Below are 19,957 nucleotides of genomic sequence, written 5' to 3'. Positions count from 1 at the left end.
AGTGTCTTCCTTTCTCAGCTCTCCAACCATAACAGACAGGCCTGGATTAAAAGAAACCCTTCACTTCCCTCCTGTTTGGACTCAAGTTTGATCTTTGAGCACTCTGCCTTGTTCCTTTTAACCTTAGTCCTAATGTCTCTCTCTTTCTCTCCCCCGGCTGGCCTGCTCCCCCCTCCCCAACCCTTAGGATTTTCTGAAGCCCCATTTCTTTAATCTTCGAATCTTCTTTGAAAAAGAAATATCACTGATGGCCAAAGAGAAGCTCCATCCCGCCCTAAGAAGTAATTACATTAGATGAAATGGTGAGGCAAGCTGCTTAGCACTCCAGCTTTCCCTCCCTTCAGAGGCTGGCTTCATTAATAAGTTGGGTTGTAAGCCTGTTTCATCACTATTAATTCGTTTGCTTTCCCCATTTGCTCCTAAGAGAAAACTTGTTAGCCCGTTGGCTTTCTAAAGCACCTGGCCCAAATCCTAAGGTAATGCAGGAGTTACTTTTCCAGGCAGGGCAAGAGTTCAAGATGACCTCAAAGAGCTTCTGTCTGTGCTTTGGTGTCTGTGTGTACAGCTGTCTCTCACCCCAAAACAGAACAACTTTTTCTATACATTTGTGCATGGGTGGGTAGCGAATACTTCTTAATCATTTGTGATCTCATATAGCTATAATGAAATCTACTTACTTGTTTTGCATGTCAACCCATATTTCATGTTTAAGGGTTCAATCCCATTCGTATTTAGACAGGAAAAATATCCTACAACAACCAACATGTCATGCCCCACCAGCATAGCTGACTGGGACATGCTGGAAGGTGCTGGGAAGTCTATAAAATTGTTCTCTCTCACAACTGCAAGGAACACCTTAGGCTGCAATTCTTCTCCCACTTGCCTGGGAGTAAGCCCGATTTAATTCAGTGGGACAGATTCTCAAGTGGACATCTAGAGGCTTACAATGTAAATAATTGCAGGTCCGTATATGGTGGAGCAGAGCTGAACCTCAGCCATACAATGTCACTGGTACCAATAATGAATTAGCTATTGTCCAATGCATAATACAGTACCGTACAAGTAAAACTACTCTGGAAACCAAAGATTTCTTTGGATGCACCCAAGGACTTGGGTTCCTCCTCTCTTCTGCACATTAAACCCATTAGTCCCACCTGCCATGTCTTAAACTTGGAAGCAAGGGTCCAAGGACTCACATAACTGTGTGCATAGCACATGGCTGGGAACACAGGGCTTTTCTTGAACTTCTTTTTGCTCATGTTCTCAGTGAACAAACCAGATTTGAAACCAAACTTCTTTTGGTTTCAGAAGCAGCTGTGACGTGGCGTGAGAACTGGATGTATTTGTACCTCCAGCCCTGCAAGGTGGGGAAAGATACAAATGAACAAAAGAAGGTCACGACAAATTACAGGACCTCAGGGAACGGTCTCAGTGGAATGACTGCTGGAGGATCTCCAAATGCACCAGAGCTGCTTGCCACATCTTGAAGCAAGCAAATGATGTACTGCATAGCTGCCACCGGCAAGAACCCCACGGCCTTGTTTCTCCTCCTTCGGCACTGCAGCCCCTTTGTTCCCCTGCCCCTTGTGGTGGTGGGAATGAGGAGCAGGAGGTGCTCTTTCTTGCCAACTCTCTGCCATGATGAGAAAGAGCAGAAGGACCCGGAGCATCCCATGGCAATGGTGGCCAAAGGGGCACTCGCTGAGGGAGGGAGGGAGGGGGGCCATTGAGGTGGTCTGGTCCTAGGGCCCTCCAAGGCCTGGCGCCTACACTGAATGCCAGCCTGCTCACTCACTGGACTGGGGAGAGGGACTTCTGAACGAGCTCCTGCTTTTGCTTTGTTTGCAGCCATGTTTACGTTACAGCGAGGTGCATTAATGATCCAATAAGGCAGAGAGATGAAGTGATCTCTGGAACACTGAGATGTACCGAGGCCCTTTTCATTATCCTCCACACAAACATGAGGGAGTTAGAGTAACATTAACTCATGTTCTCCGAGTTGCGGATTCATTAAACTATCATGATTGCTGTTCCTATTATTTTCAGGGTTTTGCCATTTATTTACCATTTACCAGCTCATACATATGGATGGCATGGTTTACACTTCCTGGAGAACTGTACTTTTCAGCCTAATTGATTCCAGTAATTAATTTGTTCTACCTGCAGGATTAGAGAGAGCTGCTGTCCATGCGCCCAAGGATTACCACTTGTCTTTCTAACATTCTACCTAATTATCTAATAGCATGGGTTGCAAGAATTCTGGCTCTATTAAAACATTTTGACTATTAGCAGCCCCTGACTGGAATTGTGATGACAACTCGATTTTGACAAATTAGAGCTTAAAATCAGGAGATGAAGGAGAAGTACCTTCTTTTAATTTCCCTGAATTTAACATCAATAATTAGAGCAATTTTCTGAGATGCGAGCTGAAATTATCTCAGCTATGATGTGGTGTATCACCCTAATTTTAGCAAATTGACTCTGGGGAAATGAATGTTACAGATTAGGAGGGAGTTAAAAAAAGAAAAAAAAAACCCTCTACAAACAAGCTGGGAGAGACAGAAGGAAAGAGGATGAGGAAAAGGAAGCGAAAATAGAGAATAAGGGGTGAAATATAGCATTAAAAGGCAAATGAGCTGGAATAAAATCCCAACCAGCTAATGGACTGGATTTAGATGCACAATCCTATCTTACCTGGGAGTAAGCGCCAGTGCTTACAATGTGCTTACTTCTGAGTAAACCTGTACAGGCTTGCACCCAGTCATGCTTGGAGCAGGTCCATTGCAATCAATGGGATTTACGTTGCTCGTGTTTTCAGTGCATCTAATACAAGAATAGACAACTTGGAACCCATGGGCTCCATTGTGCCTTGGTCATCTTTCTTGATGCTTGATGCAATTTCCAATCCATTCCACTCCCCCACCCCCCTCTCTCTCATTCTCTCTCTCTCTGGGAATCTGCTTTAAGAAAGATAACATCTACATTCACTCTCCAATGTGAGCTTATGATTTGCTTATGTACATGAAGAAACAGGCCTTTGGCCATCAGGCATATTACCCACTCAGTCTCATTCCTTGAAACATATTCCATTTCCTTTGGGCTTCCCATTAACATTTGTCATGAAATACATACAACACTTACGGACTTGGAATTCTTATTAGTTTGGCTTGGAAATTGGCAGCACAATTCTAACCCTAAATTCCCTGCTTGAGGGAAGAGCCAATGCCACAAGACCTTTTTCACTGGTGAAGCTTCAGGCCCACAGTCCACACAAAAGATCCTGGCAGAACTTCCAGAAGACCAGCAAAATATTCCACCAGTGGAGCTGGGCTGCTGGCTGAGATGTACAGGCATGATGTGGTGCATCGGTGGACCTGGTATGATGTAGACATGTGGTTACTGGGCTAAGCATACCTGCTTGTCCCACTGAAACCAACAGAACGTTACCCCTGATTCTATGACTGGGTTTGGACAACACAACAAGACTTGAATATGGGTTGTGTGTGTTGAAATGTGGGTTATGTCCTCTGAATCCAGCCACACTAAAAAACCAAGGATGGTTAGCAAAGTCCCTCCCTTCACACACACACACACATTTCACAACCCAACTAAAACATGTTTGGTTAGTGCATCTTGGTTCACAACCACACAATGACTGTGGTGTGATTGCAACCCACACTTAACCAGTGTGGATCCTCATGCTGTCTGAACCCAACCTGTGTGTGTTAACAGTGTGGGTCTACTCAGAAGTGTTTTCAATGGAGTTTACTCCCAGGTTTGTGTGGATCTCTGAAATGCAGAACCTCAGTCACCAGATGCAACATTTTGGAATCCCTCTAATTCACTGAGGTTCTCCAGAGTGTCACCAACCATCCTGTGAATTTCCCAGCTTGTGTGCACTATTTTCTCAATTTGTAAAGGTTGAAATATCTCTCCTAAGGCTGTATTACTGATAGCATGAGTATTAAATATTATGGGGGGTGTTATATGTTACCCCACTCTTTTGACCCACCCAACACAGGAAAGCAGTTCCTGAGAGCTTCCGCAAAATGAATCAAGTTGAAAGAAGTTTGCAGTGTAGGACTTCAGTGTAAGCCAGAAATAAGTCCCGCTGAGTTCAGGAAAACTACCCTCAAATAATCATGCATAGTATGACTGCCTTGGGCCATAGAAATAAGTGATTTTAACTGGGTCGAACAAAGTTTGTATTGTTGCCATTTCTGGCTATCACTGTTATGCCAGCCTTGCTCAGTAGGATGCAAGTCCTGCTAAATGTGAAAATGCTCTTGCCCAGAATTAAGCTGTTAGTTGGCTGGAGAAAAGTTAATGCCTACGAATCATTACTTCTTTCTCTCTTTCTTTCTCTCTTCCTCTTCTTTTTCTTCTTCTTTTGAAAGAAGGTCAATAAGGAACTTATACCATTAAAAATCAAATTAATGAAACCATATTAAATGTACAAATGTTCAACAAAACCAGATGCAATGAAAAACAATATCAAAATATCCTTCAGCTATAAAAAAGACCACCCGCCTCCTGCAACAAGCTGACTGTTTCCAACATGGCCTGTAGGCAGGGGTGCTTTCAGTTGCAATTGCTGATCCCACTTCAGCCCGTCCACCTTGGTGTCCCCAACAGTTCCTTGCAGCCAGAGGAACAGAAACCGAGAATGGGTGATTCTCCCTAACGTTCTGCTTGACGCTCTGCCATGCCAATCCACACCAACCCCGAAGTCCTAACTCTAATCAACTGGGTTGCACCATCAGCATGAGAACTTGTGCTGAATTTGACATGGGAAGGAATCTCAGAGAAAACGTGTGCATATTATCATGTACGGGAATAGCGTGCATCTGTTTCTAGTGCATGTGGTCCTCAAGTACATCACAGTCTTATTCTACATGGATGCACTGTCCATGTAGAAAGAGAAGAATCCACGAAATAGCCTTGTTATCATTATTCAGCCCCATAGGGCGAAGCCCCACCTCCCTCCAAGCCTCTGTTCTACAAGCAGCCGAGTCCCCTCTCTTTCAGCACCATGGCCAGCGACACCCCCGCGGGGGGGGCCCCCACCCCGCGCCCGGCCGCCATTCAGGTGGTAGGTGAAACTGGGCACAGTCAGTTTTCCCTCCGCCCTGCTAGTTCGCGATTGGCTCGCTGGAGATCACCTTTTGGAGAGGCCCTGAAAAACGCACATCCACCCACCCATCCTAATCGCGAAAGCCCTTGCAGATCCACCTTGCTCTTGTCTCGTGGCTTCTCCAGACCGAGAAGGGAGGAAGGAGGCGACAAGGAATCATCTGGGGATTGGTTTCAGCAGAAACAAAAAGAGACAGAGGGAAACAGAGAGAGGGGAGAAAGGTGCCAGGGAGCTCCTCCAAGCCCAGGTCTGTGCCACAAGCAGCAGAGATGAACCTGAACTTCACCTCTCACGCAGTGACCCACTCAGTCCCTTCGCAGAGGCCAACTTCCTTCTTCATCGAAGACATTCTGCTCCACAAGCCCAAACCCCTCCGGGAAGTGGCCCCTGAGCACTTCCACAGCCCCCTGGCCTCCCGGGTTCCTCTGCTGGACTATGGCTACCCCCTGATGCCTGCCCCGACCATCCTGGCGCCTCATCCGCATCACCCGCTTCACAAGCCGGACCACCACCACCACCCTTATTTCCTGACCACCTCAGGTAAGCGCCTCTTCTCCATCTCTCCGGGCTCACTCGGCCAAGGCAGGTAGAGGAAGTGTGCATGCATGCATGCGTTTGCATTGGTACCCATGCTCCCAAAGAGTACACCAGAGGCACGGTGCATTCCGGCGCTCGTTGGAATTCCGCTTGTTGGATCTGGGCCCTGCCAGACTTGTCAGGGAAGAAAGGGCAAATAATGCCCCATATCAGCCTCAGAGATTTCCCTCTGCAGCCACTTTTTGAAATCCATTCGCCTGTCTGGATCCCATCAATGGGACAGCCAAACTTTCTTCTGCAGGGACGTGGAGCAAAATACCATATCTCAGAACAGAATTGTTGTTGTTGTTGTTGTTGTTGTTGTTGTTACTACTACTCCTACTATTAAACCAACAGGATCTCGCTTCCTTCTGTTGCCTTTTAAAAGAGAGGGACTACAGCATGAAGTACGAGTAGGTGGCTTAAGAGACATTTTGGCTTCCGTGCTTAGAAACCAGGGTGGGCAGAACACTTTTGGGGTGCTTTGTAAAGCGGTGAACTTCCAAGAGGAGCATGGCTTCCCTTGAGCATAAAGCAAATCAAGATGTTGGACTCTTCAGTGTGTCCCCGTTGGAACCGAACTTGTAAATTGTTAGTAGGCAAATTATACCAAATGTAGTATCAGGCCCTAAGCTATAAAGGGGTTCTCTGAACTTGGCAAGCTGGAAGAAAAAGACGATATTTTGAAGAGTCTGATGGAAATGATTTAACCCCTTCTGCCCCTCCTTATATACCCGATAAAATATTGGATTTTCCCCTTTGAAACAATTCTTTCTACAGTTAGTGAAAGTTAAGGTTTAGAATCTGTTGCCTGGGGGACGTTCATTACTTTAGAAAAGGAACTGAATAAATTATCTCTTTTATTCATTGTTATATTTGGTTTTGAGAAAAAAGAGGAAATAAAAATAAAAACACTGCTTCAAAAATATTAATTTCCCTTTTCTTTAAAAAACCCCCCTGATTTTATTCATTCTCTGTCAATATAGATAGATAGATTTAGTAAGTCTGCTATGCGATAAAAGCGAATTTTAAAAAGGAGCAGATTTTTAACAACCCGATCCTAGGCACATATAGGTGGAAAGAAATCGTCCTGAGTTCAGTGGCGCTTACTCTCCGGTTAGTGTGTGTAACATGTCAGCTTAAGACTTCAGTTCTATGCATGATTCTGTTGAGCTCAGCGGGACTTACTTCTGAGTAGGCATGACTTCTGAGCTGGAAAACGGATCACCTGCCAGCGGTTCATAGCGAACACTTAGAAAATAAACACAGGGACGGGCTCCACATGACAAAGAGTGGAAACTCTTCTCAAAATTAGAAAGCGCCCAAGATGCATCCCTTAAGGAATTTAAATATGCTTCTGCCTCCACCAAACATATTTGTAGCCAACCTTTTTCCAAAAACGGACGGTGGTGTCACAGAACAAGCAAACAAAAGCAAACCATTTTAAAAGTTGCTCAAAACGGATAACTTCTCAGAAATACAAAATCAACCACCATCTGGGGGAAAAAAGCAGGGGACCGACGTGCTCGGACTTTTCCCTTGTCTGCTTCCGAAAGCAGAAGGCAGCGACCCCCGTTTCTGCAATTTAATACCGTTCAAGGCTCGCGAGGCTATATGCGCTGACCTGGCAGCAAACCCCATTGAAGACAATGGGACTTGCTTCCAAGCAAATAGACAAAGCGTTGCCCTCTGCGATACTCAAGTGATGTGGCATAAAGAAGTCGAAAATGACGCGCCGGGTTAAAAGGCTGAAATGCCACCCGACTGTAACCAGATTTTACCTAGGAGTAACTTCTGTTGGAAACAATGAATAGACTTATAAGACCGCACAGGGAGCCATTCTGGTGGATCCAGGCGGTCTTAATAAAAATCCTCCTCGGGGTTCAGCGACCCTAAGCCTAAGCCGGTTGTGGTGCAGAATGAGCACCCGGAAAAGGGCTCGCCTCGCTCCCTCGCGAGAGACGGGGTGGGTTTTGCAGGGACGCGGTTGCAAGGCATCGGTCCGGGAGCAAAGGGCCAGAGAGCGACACGTCGCCCGCAACGGCTGATCGGCCGGGCCCTTCCTCCTTGAACGCGGCTCCAGGCGCCCTTCCTTTCCTGGGATCCGCGAGGCGGTCTCCCAGGCGCCTTCTCTCTCCGAGGAAGCCCGGACGCGCGGCGCCTTCGACGGCCGCAGGCACTTCCCCGATTCGAAGGTGCGGGTGTCCTTTCTTACCCGGCAAGGCAGAAATTTAGCCGGAGACGTCCCCCTTCCCAGCGGCTTTGAGCTTCCTGGAAAACTTCCCCGACTGAATTTCTGCCTGGCAAGAAAGGGAAAGGGAATCAGCACTCCTCGATTCCAAGAAAGAGCATCTTTTGGAAGCGCCGCGCAATTTCCCCAAGCCCTTTCCCTGCCGCGTCTGTTTAGACATGGAAGCAGGGAGCAAACCAGGGGCTCCTCCGGTCCTCACGGGAGCCTGCCAGGATCGAGTCCTTTACGGGTCCATCAAGCGGTTTGGCCGGAACGCTCCCTAAACTGACCTAACGGAGAGCCAGCGGATCCGGGTTCAAAGCCACTCCAGCCGCCAGAGCCAGGCGCCTGGGCGCGTGACATGTCCCTGCTCCCGCTGCCTCGCATCACACCTGCGTTCAGGTGCATCCGTTCACCTTAGAGGATTTTTACACGGATTTTAATGTAGGTGATGCCCGATCACAGCCACCACCACGTGGGTGATGGTTGTTCGGGGCAAGAGTAGAACCCAGTTACGGGTGGAGGCGAAATCCCTCCACTGGACCCAAAGAGTTAACTTTCAGGGGACTCTAGGCTAGTCTGCTGGGGAGGCAGTCGCCTTGTCCTCAAGCCAGGTAAGTGGGCACAGTGGCTTTCCCCACCTATGAGCGTTTTGGACTGCAGCTCCCATCAACCCCAGCCAGCACCGTTGATGGTCAGTGATGATGGAGCAGGTAGCCCGAAACATGGGTGGGGAAGTTAAAACGTATCACATCCTGGATCCCTGCTTGGGCTCTGAAGCCGGCACTTCTCTACTCGGGGGCTTTTTCCCTACTCGGGAAAGGAAGAGGACCGTGGTGGCTTGGCCGTCCAGCACCTCAGTTCCGGCCTGGGTGGAGCGGGTGAGAACCGGGTGTCGCGCTAGGCACCGCAGACTGTCCCCAGGCCAGGCGTCCCCCAGCTCCTGGTCGCATCTCCTGGAGCGGCACTCGGCACTCTTTACGCACCTTCTTGCTCTGCGCTTCCACCCTCTTTCCGAAGTGTTCTTCCACCCGCAGTGGGGGATTCCATTGCGCCATCGGTTAGAAAAGCAGAGATAGCACTAATCCTGGCTGTGGCCGGGGAAGGATTTTCTGCACCTGCCGGTGAGAGCGGAATTGTGAGAAAGGGGCAGGAGAGGCCGGGTCTTCACGAGGGTCCAGGCATCAAAGAAGGAAGGAAATTGGTCCTCTCCGGAGCAAAAGAGGGACTCAGTTTGGAGGTGGGAGACGGTTCTTCCCGCAAAAGGAGATTTGGAGGTTGACGAAGTTGGTGGATGCGTGTGCAAAACTACCGTCGCACCGTCCGGGTTGCAGCTCCATATTTCTGGAGCACGTGGCCCGTGCGTTCTGCTTCCAGGGGATCGAAGCGAAGAAGGGCTTCTCTTGCAGCTGGGAGGCAGCGGCCGCCTTCAGCAACCCCGGGGCCCTCGAGGGCTGTTGCCCGACAACGCTCAACCACTCTGGACATGGATCGGGCATGCCGGATAGAGTTGCGTCGGTCCTGTCTGGAGGGCGCCAACCTGGAGGGGGCTGGGAGGGCAGGGAGACCCCCCTCTGTACTCGTTTTCCACCTTCAGGAAGGCCGCGCGCAGACGGGGAAGGCGCGGGGGAAGAAACCTCCCTTCGGCCAGGAGCCAGGAGGGCTGAAACAAACCCCCAGTCCAGCTCTGCCGGGCTCCGTGCGCTCTCGAGGCCCCTGCTGGGAAGGAGCTGCAGAATTCCCTGCCTGGGCTGGTGCATCTCCTGCAGAGGCGCAGTCTCTTTGCAGAGCGGGGGTGGCCAGGTGGGGCCTCTGGTGCCCCACGACCCGCACCATGGCTCTGCTCAGGGCTGGTCTCTCCCCCCATACGCCACAGGGGTGCCGGTACCCGCGCTCTTCCAGCCCCACCCTCACGTCGAGTTGCCGGGCAAGCACTGCCGCCGACGCAAGGCCCGCACCGTCTTCTCCGACTCGCAGCTCTCGGGCCTGGAGAAGCGCTTCGAGATCCAGCGCTACCTTTCCACGCCGGAGCGCGTCGAGCTGGCTACAGCACTCAGTCTCTCTGAGACCCAGGTAAGCGGCAAAGCTGGCAAGGGGTGAAGGGCAGGAAAGAAGCGGGACTGTGAGGCTCCTCACCCGCTCCCTTGCAAGCAAGATAGAGGGAAACGGCAGTCCCTCTTGGGAGCACAGGGTCCGTTCTTGAACTGATGCTTTCCAGGTGCATCAGGCTCCAATTCCCAGCATCCTGGGAGTTGGAAGCCCCACACATTTGAGGGGCACCAGGTTGGGAAAGGCCACCCTCGAAGATGTCAAGGCTGCCTTGCTGGCTCACACCCAGGTGATAGAATTACGTCAAGGAGGTCTGCGGAACTGCACAATCAAGTAACAATATTAAATTAAATTATCCGTGTATATAGAACATGAGTAGAATGCATGTATGTGATGTTGCAACATTTGGATTCCTCTCCCTACCTAGACAGATTCCAGAGGGGTGAGCTATAAAACGACAAAACAGATAAAAGAATACAAGCAATGCACAGGGCCACGCTAAAGCCATGGATGGTCGGCAAGGAAGGCTTCCCAGAGCAACGATGTCTTTCAGCAGGGGTCAGACAGAGCAGTGTTTTAGCCAGCCTGACCTCAGGAGGCAGGGACTTCCACAACACAAGAGACACTGCATTGAAGGCTCTTCTCGAGCAGGGGCTCCGGGAAGGCCACAGACCCACAAGAGATGACCAGGCAGTGCCCTCTGATGACTTCAGAGACAGGAAGTTAGATAAGGGAGGACGAGCAAAGTTTGGTATCCGGCGCACAAGTAACCAGAAGGCAGCCAAGCGCAGTTCAGAACCACGGAGAGCTCCTTCAATTCTCATTCTCCACTCCTCTCACTCACCAGCCTTCTTTGCAAGGACCTTATTTAGATTTGCAACTCTAAAATATGAGGGACAGCGGAGGCAGACGACTCTAGAAAAAGGGGGGGGGTGCGAGGAGCAGGCAGCATTTGTTTCCAAGCAGTTGTCATGGATTAAGCTTGCAAATTACAGTTGCAGGCTTATGCTTTTCCTCCATTACCAGTGCAATGTATGCTTTTATGCATAATTACCTGAAAGTGAAGTCCCATTGCACTGATGTCTGAGCAAAGATCCCCCAGATTTGGGGAATCAGAAGTCTTTGGTAAAGGTGAGGGTGCTTCTGATCATGGGCAGGGATTTCCTCTTGCAACTGAAGAATTGCCACCAGACCTCCTCCCTAACCCACCTCCTTCTGTCCATCTGCAGTTGAAGAAGAGACAGGCTAACATTGCACAACTCTGAGTAAGCCCTGGTCTCTCAGTCTTAGCTCCCCATTTGTACAGTGCAGTGGCAAGAGACCTCCTTGCTCTTTGTCTGGTTTGATGATGAAAAGTTCCAGAGTGCCCTTTAGAAGGGGCTGTGCTGAATGAGAGACCCCTGTGGAAGGAGAGGATCCTTCCCCTGCTTCTCACAGGGATGAGCCCAAGAAAACCAGACTCCTACATGGCAAATCTTAGACAACCCATGGGCACACAGGGAGGCGGCCAGCTTGTAAATTCAGTTCCTCCACGAGGGCTCTTCTCTCCCCAGGAAATTAATCTGAGCCAGGTACAATTCCTGCTTTTAGAGTGCTTTTTTGCCATTTATTTGGGCATTGTGCCTTCCAACTGGGTTTTCTCATCCTGCCTCTCTGCCTCCCTCACTCTCTGCTGCCACTCCAAGCAGCAGAGGGGGGCTGGAATTTGGATGGGAGTTCCGATCCCAGAGTGCATCCCTCCCTCCCAATGAGTGCCAGAGCCCAACTTCTCCTTGCTTGTCCTTTCAGGTGAAGACATGGTTCCAGAACCGGCGGATGAAGCACAAGAAGCAGCTGAGGAAGAGCCAGGATGACCCCAAAGCCCCCGGCACAGATGACCGTACGGAGCAAGCGAGGAGTGAGCCTGAGCTGGTACCCTCGGACAACAAAACAAGTGGTGGTGCTTCCACCTCCACCGAGTCATGTAAAGGTGGCCACCCACCAGCTTTCCTATTAGAGGAGACTGAAGATGAGGTAGACATCATTGAAGGGGCAGAGTTGTGTGGGCCCCAGCACCTCATCTAGGGTGCTTGGGAGGGACTGCTTCCCTGCCCAGGAAGGACTCTGAAGCTTCAGAACTCATCCAGGGCAGGTTGGGGTTGGATCATGGGTGGGGAGGGAGTGCAGGGGGGTGCACTACAAAAGACTCTGGTCCACCTCAGGAGGACAGATGCTGGACGGAGCTGACCCCCATGTCCCCAAGCCCTCATGGTCTAAATTGGCCCAGCTCCCAGGCAGATCGGAGGATGGCTACCCATCCACTCACCTCCATCTTAGGGTAAACCATGGGCAGTGTGTGTGGCTGCCAATAAAAGGCCAAGGTGCTTGTGAGTGCGGTGGAAAATGGGCAGGAGGCTGAGATTCTAGATGGATGGCAGATTGGGCCCATCCAAAGGATACGAAGCGGGGATTTGAGACCACCTCTTCCCTGCAGGAGAATTGTAAGTTTGAAAATGACTTGCATCTGGTCTTCTTAGTGGGTTTAAACTGTCCATTTCCCCCCTTCCATCCCCTACAATTCTGTATGGCAAACACAGACATAACCATACTGTTTAAAATGAAAAGTGGAAGCCTAAATCGTGTTTCTTTTAATGCTCTCAGAATATCATGCAAGAGGCGCTCTCAACCAAATATGATTGACTGTTGATGGGAAGATCATTTAATAATGCGCCTGAAAACACCATGTCATTTCCACACATTATATTTTCCCTAGCATTCTATATTTTTCCACATGCAGTAAATTCAGTGCATGTTTTCTCACAAGTAAATCTCACTGAGTTCGGTGAGGTTTATTCCCCAAGTAAGCATGCATAAGGTTGAGGTGTCAATAAGATGGTCGATCATGAAGGGCCACGATCCAGGCAAAGCTACATGTACTTTGGAGCCCTGTTACTTTCAGCTCATGAATTCTCTCTTGCTGGGAGAAATGTACTTTGGAAAATGTGTAACTGTGGAGAGATTGTGCCCAAGCTTTTTATTTTCCATGGAGCTCTATAAAGACTCATTCTGAACATTCTTTCTCTAGACAAACTAGCAACTTGGTCTCATAAAGGATTGTTCTACAACAATGATAGTTCTGTGTATTTTCTTTTCAAATTCTGTTGGCATATCGCTAACACTTGTTAGTAACAAATATTAACAATTTAAGAGAAAAAATTAACAAGGAGTCAATAAAGTCAGTCTGGAAAGAAGGTAAGAAGAAAGGTTTGCTGTATTCTTCAAAGGTGTTAGTGGGGAACCCATACAAAAGTGTCCATGAGAACTGGTGATCTGAAATAATAAATTACATCCAGTTCTTGCCCGCATCCCCCAAGAAGACAAAATAAGAGAGTTTAGAGCTCTCACACGGAGGAAGCTACTACAAAAACTGAAAGACTAGCCCTTAGTTCTTTGAAACAAAACTAGCAGGGGAACTCATGGCAGAATCTGTCATCCACATGCTGTTTCTTGAGAGCAAACCCCATTGAACTAAATGGTCCTTGCTTCTGTGCAAATGTGCAGGGGAACACACTGTAAAACTGCCATCCTGCTTACCCTTACCCAGGAGTAAGTCCCTCAAATACACTGGGGACAAGCTTCCAGAAAAGCTTAGCCAGCCAGTGTCTTCAATGCACAATCCCTCCCTTGTTTCACTGACAGATCTCTGGATTTAATGGGACTTGCTTCTCAGCTAAGTGTGTGCCAAAGTGTACAATCTTATGACTGCCATTTATGGGAAGCACGTCCTATCGTATCCAATGGAATGTGCCCTCCAGCAAGTCTGCATAGCATTGCAGACTTTGTTTTCAGTGTGGCACAGGATTGCTTTTCTTTTCTAAGGGCTCGTGTGTCTCCCACCTGAATCATCTCCCGTCCTGTCCAGTCCTGTCTCATTATTATTTTTTAAAAAATAGCCTGCTTAACCTCTCACATGCATTGAGAACATGGTATCACTATTTTCCTGCCCCTATTATAACTCCTCCACCCCAACTGGACAGTTGAACAGCATCGAAGTCGCTGTTTAGCAGGCTGGTTACAAATAGAGCAGATCACACACATTTTGCAATTTCTTCACCATTGATCAACTTGGAATTGGCCAGATTGGACATGTATAACCATGAGAACTCTGCTTTCCAGCATTTCTGCCATCATTTTCAGACTGTGTCTGCATTTTCAGTTCATTTTCTGGTATTATATTCCACTGAGTTTACTTTGGCATAACCCAAATGAACCTTGAAAAGACTGTAGTGATGGGAGGGTTTCAAAAGGGAGAAAAAACAGGTGATATCATCATTCTTCCAAAGTAGCTTCTATACTATTGCCTAAGTCTCCCACGGAACAGATAAAAATTGTGGGGCATTGCACTGGGAGCTGGGTAGCATCAGCCTGCGAATTGCTGCAGAAAGGAATGGCAGCCTCTTTTTCTGACCATCAACTTGCTTTCTTTGGGACTTTTGGTATCTGGATCTTTCAATAGTGATCCGCTCACTATTTATGGATGTGAAGGATAGATTATTACCATCTATGCAGTTCTTTCTCCAGTTTCCATTATTTTTATTTTTATTTATTTAGTTTTTCTATCCCCTCCAATAGCTGAAGCACTCTGTGAAGTTTTTAAATTATGTTTAGTGAGTTCAGAATATTTTAATGGGGCTATAATAATGTTTTAAAATGGCACAGACTGGTTGCTTGGTCTTCTCCATTTTTCCTGCAGTATCAAACGCCATCCAGTGCATACTTATTCTGAAGGAAATACTCCTGAGTTGGCTGAAACTTACTCCCAAAGGACATGTGCATAAGATTGAAACGGATATTTTTATATGTACATGGCTGCTTGTGTTCTCCCTCCATTCTAAAGTTAGAAGGGACAATGAATGGAAATGTCTTCACTGTGGTTTTTCATTGAAAATTATTGCATTTTTAATACCAGAGGTACTTGTGGGATTTTCTGCCTCAAGTGTCAAAATATCTTGGCCAGCCTTGGATATCTTGCTCCTTGACTTGTGGGCTGGGGGGTGGGCATGGCATTGGCTGGTCCTGTGGTTCTCTCTCACACTAAAAGTTAGGCTAGGTAACATTATAGCAAGATAGAAAGGCCAGTTTAGAACTCCTGCTTCAAGGCAGAAATCTGATGCAAGTGCACACTCTTTTGGGTCTGAAATAAGGCCATGGGGTGTCACATCTGCCCATGCAGGTATAGGATTAAGCTATGTATTTAATTTTCAGGTGGGAGATTTCCTCCTCCTCCTCCCTATTATTATAAATATGTACATAAATAAACAGTGGAGTGATGTTTCTTAGGTTGCAAACCTGTCCCTGCTGTTGGCCATCCCTGGAAAGTAAGCTTGATGATTCAGTCTGGTTCTTTTAACTACACTTAGGCAACTCCAAAGACAGCAATAATCTTGATATCAGCAGTGGAAGCATCTTGGTTACTTTGACAGCTATAAGATGGTCTTGTGACAAAGCCAATCCTCAGGGAGGACTCCGAAATAAATCCTACAACTGCCAACATTCCAAAGTCAACATTGTTCAGAAAGAAAAAAGTTCTACTTTTCCAGCATGTATGTAGGACTTTCTCCTGTCTGAGCACACAGCATCATGCCTTAAATCTTCCTTCCTTTTTCACTAACAATAACTTGATTAATAGACTACAATGTTTAACTAATTATTTTCTTAGCTGGACTGATTAAATTAGCTAAAGAGGTATTCCAGTTGACTGGCCAGCAGATCTGAAACATGTTCTCTAAAAGAATAGATGACAATAGAAAAATAAAAGTGAGGGTGGAAAATACTGGCTTAGAAAAGGCATTTCCTGCTATTTGTTTCAAACAGGTGAGAGCGCCTCTTCAAAGAGAATGCCTTCTATGACACAACAATAATAACCCCAAAGCAAAAGAAACACATCCCTTGGTTTGGAGCCATTGTTTTTACTTATGCATATGCAAATTTAATCTATAAGTTAATCAGCTGGCCACCTAAGATTCATATGATTAACCAATTTGCTGGGAACCTTATACATGTCTACTTAAAAATAAGCTCCACTAAATTCAATGGAACTTACTCTCAGTTGAGAGCAAGAGGGCAGGTAAGGAACCTATTCTTCAGATGTTTGGGACTATAACTCTCTTAAATCCAAGACTGCATGGCCAGTAATGAGGGATTATAGGCATTAAGACTTTACATTTTGTTTTACAACTTTCTATAAAACGGTCCAGGAATATCATCTCCATCACCATCATCTCCAACACTTCTATATGGCATTGATCTCTTGCCTTTCCTCCTCTGGTAAGGAACCTGAGACAATGTACAAGGGTCTCCTCCTATTCATCTTATCCTCCAAACTTGAGGTTCCTTGGAAGCTTATTGTGAGTCACTCAAAGAAATTATCAACAATGGTGCAGCCTTTCTTGTAAGGCCAGCTGCGCATTGCAGAACAGTGTCTTCTGCATTAGACTCTTGGTTGCATACAAATGGGCACCACTGGAGCAATGGAACCACTGGAGAACTAAACCCACTGTGTTGTGTTCAGATGTTTGCTTTTCTCTCTGGCAACAGGCTCAGGGGGAAGCAATTCTGCCTGTTTGCAGCAGAACCTGACCTTGTGCTCTGAAGATTTGCTAGAACTGTTGACATCATGACCCTCCACAATCCCTCATTTAAGCCTTCAAATCATTGCTGTTTGTGACAACGGATTTGTCATTCCTGAGCAGAAGTAGTGAAGGTATTCCCAAAATGCAGAAAACCTGGGAAGCACTGTTGTTTACACATAGAGCTGGTTCACCTGCCCATCTTCAGATGGTAAGATGCGGCTTCACATGAATCTTGTTTGAAATGTATGATTTTGATGCAGATGGAGTGTTGGACTTCTCAAATAATCGAGGCAGGAGGCCTAGCTTCTAGCTGTCACTCTGCCATGAAGCTGACTGGATAGCTTTGGACGAGTCACAGATGGTGCATTTTGGCTAACAAGAAGGGCCCCTGTGTGCCTGGGCACTCCACAAGGAAAACCTAACAGTCTGGAAGTGTTAAAGAGCAAGTGAACCTGTTTTCCTGAAAAACAAGCTAACTTGCATGTCTACAGTCCCCCCCTCTCTCCCCCTGCCTCCAGTGATAGGCTAGGGAAGGAAACGGTGATTTTGTGGAGGGCGTAAATGCAATCGTAACATGGTACGAGTGGAAGCGAGGTCAAAAACAGGCCTATTGGGTGCCCAACTCCTGACCCACAGTCTAACCCTCCTTCACTGTCTCAGCGCCCTCCAGATGTCTCAGAGGGCAACTCTCACAGCAGCTGCAGCAAGCATGCTGGTTGGGTGTGATGGGAGGTGGAGTTCAACACATCTGGGGCACATCAGGTTGAGGAAGGCTTTGTTCATTTATAACCCAGTTTAAAAAAAAAATCTAAGCCCTCTAAGAGCCTTGCAACTTAGGTAAAAAAAGAACTGTACACCTCTCCACTTTGTTGTCGTATTCACATTAACACCTTCCTCTTGGTATGCATTTCTTGCCCTGCCCTGATCATTCTCTAGTCACCCTATCAGCTTGCATAATTTTACCATTAAATGGGTAAGCCCCAGTGAACTCCATGGGACTTTCCGCTGGGGAGATATGCTTAGGCTTGCCCTGTGCATCTCCCTCAAGCTGGAGCAGGGTTGCTTCTCATGGACTCATGACGTTTTGAAGCAACCCTGTACAAGAAAGTAATGGATTACGGTAAATATTGCAAGCCCTCTCTGCATCTTCATAGCTCTTGTTGATGAAGATAACTACAAAAATTAAGAAGAGAATGCAACCCTTTTCTTTGATCCTTCAATTATTTTTAGCCATGGAGAGGATGTAGACATCACCCTGGCCATTATTTCCTTTTCTTAAGCTATTCTGGGAAATACATCCTAATAGATTAGAAATGATCTTGTACATGACAATGTTAAAAAAAACCCTTCCTTTATCGTCAAAGTCACCACTTTAAAAAAGGCACAGTGCTGCTTAAAAGAAAGCCAGTGTGGTGTGGTGGTTAAGAGCGTGGGACTGGGACTCAGACGACCTGGGTTCTAGTCCCCGCTCAGCCATGGAGCCCACTGGGTGACTTTGGGCCAGTCACAGACTCTCAGCCCAACCTACCTCACAGGGTTGTTGGGGGGATAAGATGGAGGAAGAGATTGATGTAAGCTGCCTTGAGCCCTTTGTAGGAAAAAGGCAGGATATAAATACATAAATAAATAAATAAAATTACCAGGGAGCAGGGAAGGATGCGTGAATACAATGTTAATGCACCTTAACATGTGAGGCTGCTTCTATCTTGTTCAAAGCTGCCCTGATTTCCAGGTGATGCACAGGAAACAAGGAAGGGGTGTATGGTCCAGAAGGTGATCAATTAAGACATTAAGCATTTCCCAACACATGGAATGCATTTGCATTTCATCCTAATAACAAGGCCATCAGCTCATTTTCAGGGGACCATGGCCTACTTCAACTAAATCCTTGGATCAAAGCAAAAATGTCCGCTTGCATTTTCTAATCAGAAAGGGGATGCTAATTTAGAGCCCTTAATGTGTGGTGGTAAGAGACTCCTTCAATTAACTAAATTCTATAGCTCAGGAAATAATAATAATAATATCAACAATAAAAAAGAGATACAAAGAGAGTCACAATGGAAAGGCAGAAATGCTCATTAAACCAAAAGGTTCAGCATTCATTACTTCTAGCATCTGGGGCAAAACACAGAGCATACAGCTCATCAAAGGGGTGTGTGTGCATGTAATGGGTTAAATTGAGAATTTAATCTAATTAAAATATTAGATGCACATAAATAGTTCTTTGATATCCCTCTAAAGGTTTCATTAAAAATAGGTTCTCAAGCGTTGTAGTAGGGGGATTATCACTTTTAATCAGAGAAACAACAAGTTTAGGACCCTAATCAGAAATGCTTCAAAGTGTTCCCATTTCTGTGTGGTTATTATTTTCAGCAGAGAGCAGCTTTTAATGGAAGCGATATGGCAATGCCTGTATGTTGCAGCTTTACGGGCTGCATCTGGGAGAGATGCTAACATAAGTGGGTAATTGAGAGTCAGGGCATAAACCAAAACAAATCCTGGAAGAGACAGGCAGGGATGCAGGCGTCACACTTCAATGTGGTGCCATGCTCTGCTTCAGCAGTGTGTGTGCAAATGTGCTACGATGTTGGTATGGCTGATTGTGCCTCCCCTTCCTAGGGAAGCGGTTCGTGCTATCCACACACACAGCAATGCAACATGGATTGCACCATGCTGGATCAGTGCCCATGTGGTGGGAAGGGTACGGATAGAAAAAGCCTACTTTCAGAACACGGGTCTACCAAAGGTTTCTGAGTCTGGCTGTTTCCTGCTGAGGCTCTCTCACTTCACACAAGTCCTGTGCCCTCAACTAACTCATGATTGTTGGGTTCACGTGACATTGCACAACTGGTGCCGGAGGTCAGACTAGATGGCCCAGGAAGCTCCTTCTGACTCGCTCTGTTTCTATGTTTCTAACTGTCAAGTACTCCAATTTGGGACCACATATCCAAAATGGTGTTCAACATGTCACAGCTCATTATAAGGGGGATAAAAAGGAGCACATTTTATGGCCGTGTTCACACAAATAGCAGTTGGGATAATAAACATTCTTCCTTGGCTATGGCTCTTTCGGTCAGCTGTGTGTTCCCCCATCTACAGTCTGAAATGAAGCATACTTAGCTGTTTTACAACCTCATTTGTAGTCCCTGTAAAATAAGATCTGGCATGGCCTAAGAAAGCATTTTGGAGGGAAGGACATGGAAAAAGCAGGGAAATAGTGGGGTAAGACAGTTCTACAATGTTACATATTCAACTCTTTAATCATCAACAATAGAATCTGGGAAAAATAAGTGAGGCTGAGTGAACAGTATGGCAAACATCTCACATGCTGAATGTTCATGAAGGTCATAATTAAGA

At 46.9% G+C, this 19,957-nt stretch overlaps 1 protein-coding gene across 1 annotated transcript; it reads left to right on the top strand.

Moving 5' to 3' along the window:
* The first annotated feature begins 5,403 nt into the window (after nucleotides 1–5,403).
* BSX (brain specific homeobox) lies at nucleotides 5,404–12,053 on the top strand. Its single transcript, XM_044439671.1, has 3 exons — nucleotides 5,404–5,674; nucleotides 9,817–10,013; nucleotides 11,778–12,053. The coding sequence occupies exons 1-3, from the start codon at nucleotides 5,404–5,406 to the stop codon at nucleotides 12,051–12,053; spliced, it is 744 nt and encodes a 247-aa protein (XP_044295606.1).
* Nucleotides 12,054–19,957: the final 7,904 nt, after the last annotated feature.

Source organism: Varanus komodoensis, unplaced genomic scaffold, assembly GCF_004798865.1.
Source record: "Varanus komodoensis strain SLA01 unplaced genomic scaffold, ASM479886v1 scaffold35, whole genome shotgun sequence".
In the NCBI taxonomy this organism is placed as follows: Eukaryota; Metazoa; Chordata; class Lepidosauria; order Squamata; family Varanidae; genus Varanus; species Varanus komodoensis.
This window is presented reverse-complemented; position numbering and strand designations above follow the sequence as displayed.